The 6,115-nt window shown below is 51.8% G+C and overlaps 1 protein-coding gene across 1 annotated transcript; it reads left to right on the top strand.

Moving 5' to 3' along the window:
• Positions 1-919: 919 nt before the first annotated feature.
• On the top strand, positions 920-5,908 carry ACP2 (acid phosphatase 2, lysosomal; the record flags this gene model as incomplete). The annotated part of the gene is made up of 8 exons (XM_010151353.1): positions 920-1,228; positions 1,569-1,667; positions 1,830-1,919; positions 4,109-4,241; positions 4,317-4,405; positions 5,179-5,285; positions 5,514-5,689; positions 5,772-5,908. Coding segments are annotated over 8 exons (1,140 nt in total), but the record flags the coding sequence as incomplete, so codon positions are not given.
• Between the last annotated feature and the right edge of the window lie 207 nt (positions 5,909-6,115).

Here is a 6,115-nt window from a genome sequence, read left to right as displayed (position 1 = left end):
ACGCTCTAGAATTAGATCCTTATCTTCTAAAATATTTCCTTTCTTCAGAGCTTACCAAGGATGAAAGCAATCCTGTCTAATGAGTACAGGGTCAGTTGTTTCCAAGCCACAGTTGAGAGGTAAAAGTGGGTAGAAATTCTAAGAGAAAAGACAACTTTTTCTTTTCTTCCCTTGTGACTGTTCAGTTTTGAGATACACTTCACGTGGAAGATGCTGTACAGAGGGGGTGTAACGTTTCTCCTCATTTAACATTAACAAAAAAATCCCGATTTTGACACATATTCTTCTGGCTTTTTATTCTTACTGTTTCACATTCAGTATGGTGTTTTCTAGGACATTCTTTCATGATTTCCTATGTGTTCTTCTTGTTTTATTGCTGGTTTCTCTCCAGTCTCCCCCCAGGTGTTTTCAGTACACAGGTACCACAATACTATGGTTTTGCCATTTTGACCTTCTGCACGTTTCTGTAATTTTCCCGTTTGTCTTTTTCTGGCTCAGATCTCTCACTCTGAGCTCTGGAATGATAAGTCTTGGCCCATTAATCCCAAGAGCCCACAGTGATCAAATAAAATCTCAGCTCCCCCTTGTGTTCCTCTCCCATTAGTCAGCTCACTCTTGTCTTAGTTTCTCTGATGGAAAAAAAGAGGCTTGGAGAAGCCAGCTTTTTCCATGAGCGCAGCAGGTGATTCCCAGAACTGAGAGGTGAGTGCAGGCATTTGCCCCAGTCCTGCTCTGTCAATACGGTGCGTTTCCTATCTGCGCCCATCGTTACCCGTGTCTCTGTCTTCGACATAGTCGGACTCGGTTCTGTCTGTCATCTCCGCGCAGCGCACCTGGCCATCCCACTGATCCAGAACGGCCCCAGCTCCAGTATTACGCACCGAACAGTCTTTGTGTCCATCCTCATGCTTTTGTCCAGGCTGACATCAGTGGGCTCGGTCACTTCAACTCCTCCAGTTGTCCCTCAGCAGCTGCAGGGCCCTTGGCGACGTTCCTCAGCGCGCGCATTTTCCCGCGTCCGAGCATCGCCACTGACCGTAGCGTTACTAATGGCGCACTGTCCCTCTCCTGGCAGATCTTCATCCGCAGCACAGACTGTGATCGGACGCTGATGAGTGCAGAGGCCAATCTGGCAGGCCTGTATCCCCCAGAAGGACAGCAGATGTTCAACCCTAACATTTCCTGGCAGCCTATCCCTGTGCACACAGTGCCTGAGGCCGAGGAAAAGGTAAGTTCCATCTCCAGGATATGTACTGACCACTCAAATACCGTGTTACACTGACTGTTCCACAGGGTTTGCTTCAGTCTCGGTTCAGTCTTGAACTTCCCCTGGGACCTACTTTGCAAAGGCTCTTCCGTTCTCAGAACAAGACGGGGAATCAGGGGTCGCATTGGCGGCAGCAGCTCGGCAGACCGCGCGCGGTCTGGAGCACGTTAGAGGAGGCAGCACTTGAGGCTGTTGGCAGATGCACCCCCCCCTGCAGTCGGGGTTTCGTTAATGCTCGCGCATGCTGACTGCACACTGCAGGGTTCGTGGTGACCGAGCTGCTCTCCTTGTCTCTGCCCAGCTACTGAAGTTTCCTTTGACCCCCTGCCCACGGTACGAACAGCTACAGAACGAAACACGGCACTCGGCAGAATACGTAAATAAGACCAAAGAAAACTGGGTAAGCGATTGTTTGGGTGAGACAAGGTGGGCTTAGGTTTGCAGTTAAAGTGTTATCACCTCTGCGTATCCAGGGCTCAGGGAAAAGGGTAGGAATACCTGGGCCTGCAAGACAGCGCGAGACTGGAAAACTGAAGGCCTTTCTCTCTTCTCACACCTGCAGCAATTCCTGCGAATGGTGGCGAATGAGACTGGGATCCGGGATGTCTCTCTCGAGTGCGTTTGGAGTGTGTACGACACGCTGTTCTGTGAAGTAAGTTTGGCCGCCGTCTTACAGCTGCGGGAATTTGGTCTTTAGGACCCAGTGGATTTGGTAGAAAATTCTTTTGCAAAATCCCATAAAACAACTTTCCACTGTTCCCACCCTGCAGTTAGAAGTAATGTGCCAAGGCACGTGCCATGAACTACCGACTTGTGCAGCCTTAACTTCCCACTCTTTAGCTTAGATACACATCCTGCCAGAGCCAGAAAAAGTCCCACCTGCGCCATCCGTGTCTCGTGTGGAAGTCACTGGGAAACAACCGCAGTCTGAAATCTGTACATCTCTCGGGATGAGTCTGCGCTGGGTAGGGCAGGAATGAGATCCCTGAAGGAGCGTTAGCTTTGTGATTTAAGTTGGGAGCTTAAGTTAGGACTGTTCCTGGTTCTACCCCTGTTACCTGAGGTCAGTCACTCTTCTTTCTGTGCTTCTGCTGATGCCACCTCTAACAGAAAATAATGCCCTTCTTGGCTAAGTGGGGTTCACCCCCATCTGGTCTGTGACCTGCTGTGAGGTCCTTTGCCAGAGGAAGACTCTGGAGACACGCTTTCCTTTTACTCTCTGGGGCGGGGCAACAAGCTCTGCGTTCACATGGGGTTTCGTTGAAAGTGCCTCTCACGAAGGCTTAAACGAAGCCGAAATCGGATCAGCAGTGCCGTGACAAAGGACGTGCCGCGTGTCCAGGAGACTTAGAGCTGTTGCACACAGGCGTATTTGTGTGTCACCATACAGTGTGACGCCCATCACGGAGACCTTTCCCATCAAGCGAGCTCGTTGCGGAAGAAGCGGTAAACCCACGTGTTTTGAGACAGTGTCATGCCGTTCTGTGGAGGCGCAAGGCGACTGAGCTTGCTGGCAGCGGTGTAGAGTGGTGTGTGCTATTTTGGGGATGTGAAAGATAAATCTGCATGGAATTGCACTTTGCTGTGTGAAGTAGCAGCCCGAGTTGCTGCAAGCTGAGAATATTCCAGCCCAGAGCTGCATTGCACTGTGTAAATTTGCCCTTTGTACCACAAACCTGATCTCCTGTCTTGTGCCAGTCACCATGAAACGACTTCTGTTGGTAACGAAAAAATCCTCTGGTCGGAGAGATCAAGAATTTCAAATCTTCTTCATTTTCCAGACTCACCTGGGGTGCTTCCCAGCTGGGGCCGGAAGGCCGGCTGACATCCCCAGGAGCTTGTCCCAAAATGAAACCAGGGGAATTCTGCTCTCAAAACCATACCCTCAGGCTGATCAGTCTCTTCAGCTGCTTTGGGCTGCCTCCTGCTCTCCCACTCTTACAAGCAGTGCCCTGCAGAAAAGGGTTGTTTCTCTCCCCTGGGCCAGCGGATGCCTTCTACCGCCTGGATGGAGGAAATAAAAAAAGCCAAGAAATAGCTGAACTCCCCCGCTGTTCTCTTTGTAAATTAGTGAAAAACTAACTAAACAGCTCAGTGGCTGATGGGAATTTCTCTGAACTGCTCAGACAGAATGGGCCCTTAAGGACACTCGGCCTCATCTTCTGGCAGCGTAATGGCATGTGGCATAGCAAATTGTTCCAAGGAAAGCCAGGGAACCACAACCGCCGTTCGCCTGCCAGTGTAACTAATCCTTTCTTCTAATGGGTTGGCTGCAAAGCAAATTCTTCTCGTGGTTCCCAGTTCTGTGTGTTCTGGGTCTGAGGACTGGGCTTTGTCAGCAGTGCGTCCCAGTACGGCATCTGCAGAGCGCTCGCTAACTTCCTGCAGTACCCTTCAGTGGCCCTCGGGGCCTCCAGGGAGACTGGGCTGCAGGTGCACCGGAAACCTTTGAGTCCATGCTCTCTCGCTTCTCTTTTTCCTCTGCCTGCGTGCCATCTGCAGGGCAGCACCAGCCACACGAGAAGGAAGTGCCCTCAGATTGTTGCATCGGTGTTAATGACATAACCCTGCCCACCAGCTGTGCCTCCACAGAAACGTACCTCCTGGATTTTAATCTTGATGCTGCTTAGTTTCTGACATGACGTTAAAACCCGCAGCTACGTTCCTGGTACGCGGCACAGCAGCGCGAGGACGGAAGCGTGAATAGGAAAGGGGCACGTTTAAAGTAATAGTGGAAGTCAGTAGCAGCGTGGGCAGGACCCAGCCACCCCGACTCCCATTCCCTGGCTAACCTGCGATCCATGCTACCGGCAGATGAGTCTTCTCTCTCTCTTCCCCTAGCAAGCACACAAAATGGATTTACCTGTGTGGGTGACACCAGATGTCATGAGCCACTTGAAGGAACTTAAAGACTTTGGTTTTGAATTTCTGTTTGGGATCCACAGTCGGGTGGAGAAAGCTCGTCTGCAAGGCGGTGAGTGCACCGGGGAGGGAGCTCCGCACGGCTTGGGCTAGTTTTTGCCTCTTACGTGCTCTTCCCTTTCCTCAGGGGTCCTGCTGGATCACATAAGGAAGAACCTAACCAAAGCAGCCAACCTTTCTGCCCACCAGAACCTGAAACTAATTGCCTACTCAGCAGTAAGTCAGAGCTCTGGGGCTAGCTCTACCCACCTCCTCCTCCTCGCAGGGCCTTGGTTCACCCTTTCTGGCGTCTCTACAGCCCATGCAGTCATCAGGACACGCGTCTTTGCCTCCAGCTGGGTGGGATGTGCAGGATCTGGCATCATTCTTCTGGGGCCCCTGAGGAAAATTCCCAACCCGCACTTTGTTCCCGTTAGCTCAGGCTTGCGGATGAGCGCGGCAGACTTTGGGGAGCCACCGCTGTATTTATTTGGTGGTGTTCAGTTCAGCAGTGCAGATACAGAGCCATTCCCCTCACCTTCCAGCCATCTCCCGACTGGGAAGTGAAGCATCTCTCCCAGATCGCTCCCTAGAGATTAACCCTTAAAGAACAATGCAGGATATACACAGCTGCATTTCACTTCCTCCCCTTCCCTGGCACAGATCTCCGTCCTAGCAGTGCAGTTCCTCTCTTCCAGAGGGACTTCAGCAGTGCAGATACAGAGCCATTCCCCTCACCTTCCAGCCATCTCCCGACTGGGAAGTGAAGCATCTCTCCCAGATCGCTCCCTAGAGATTAACCCTTAAAGAACAATGCAGGATATACACAGCTGCATTTCACTTCCTCCCCTTCCCTGGCACAGATCTCCGTCCTAGCAGTGCAGTTCCTCTCTTCCAGAGGGACGTTACCAAGGTGGCATCCCCTCAGCGCTGCCCTGCCGGCCGCTGGTGTGGCCTGAGCTGCCCTGCCGCGTCCATAGGGGTGACTGGTTTTTCTCCCTCTTTCTCAGCACGATACGACGCTTGTGGCACTGCAGATGGCTCTAGACGTCTACAACAAGATTCAAGCGCCGTACGCCTCCTGTCATTTATTTGAGCTCTACCAAGAGGACGATGGGTGAGGGCTGCAGTAAAGACCTCTGCTGGGGTTTCACCTCCGGGGTTAGGTACCTAGGCTAGGCTCCACCCAGGGGGATACAGTCCTGCTCCTAGTGAGAGACTCTTACTACAGTCCAGGAGGAAAACTAGCCCTGAAATAAAGGAAAATGTGCACACTGAGTTTTTGGGAAGGGGTGACTTTAGCTGAAGAAAAACACCCAAACACCTAGCTGTGTTTTGTTTTCAGTAACTTCTCTGTGGAGATGTTTTTCCGGAACGAGACTGGGAAGGAACCGTTCCCACTGACAATCCCTGGCTGTCAGCATAAATGCCCATTGCAAAGATTCTTGGAACTCACAGATCCTGTTGTTCCCCAGGACTGGGAGCAAGAATGCCAGGTAGCAAGCCCCACGCACGACACAGGTGAGCTCAGGCTGGACCAGAGCGCGGCTGAAGGGGAAGGCTCGGACAATACCACGCTAACCACTTGTTTTCTCCCTTGCAGAGCTGTTTGTGGGCCTGGCCGTGTGTGGATCCATTCTCCTACTCCTTATAATCCTCCTCTTGACTGTACTCTTCCGCATACAGTCTCAGCCCCCTGGCTACCGGCATGTTTCCAATGAGGGAGAAGAACAGGCCTGACAGCTGCTTCAACTCCTCCCCAGGCAGTAGGAGGCAGCGGCGTTTCCCCTAAGGATGACTGTGCCCCTTCCGTTACTGAGCATTCTTCTGCTTTGGCCGTTGCTTCCCAGAATGAAGCTGGACTTGATTTTTGGATGCTTTGTAAAGGTGACATCCCAGAGAGAGAGGACTGAGCTACCCAATGACACCTTGATTCTGAAGCCAGGA

This window comes from Eurypyga helias, unplaced genomic scaffold (genome assembly GCF_000690775.1).
Source record: "Eurypyga helias isolate BGI_N326 unplaced genomic scaffold, ASM69077v1 scaffold8825, whole genome shotgun sequence".
In the NCBI taxonomy this organism is placed as follows: Eukaryota; Metazoa; Chordata; class Aves; order Eurypygiformes; family Eurypygidae; genus Eurypyga; species Eurypyga helias.
This window is presented reverse-complemented; position numbering and strand designations above follow the sequence as displayed.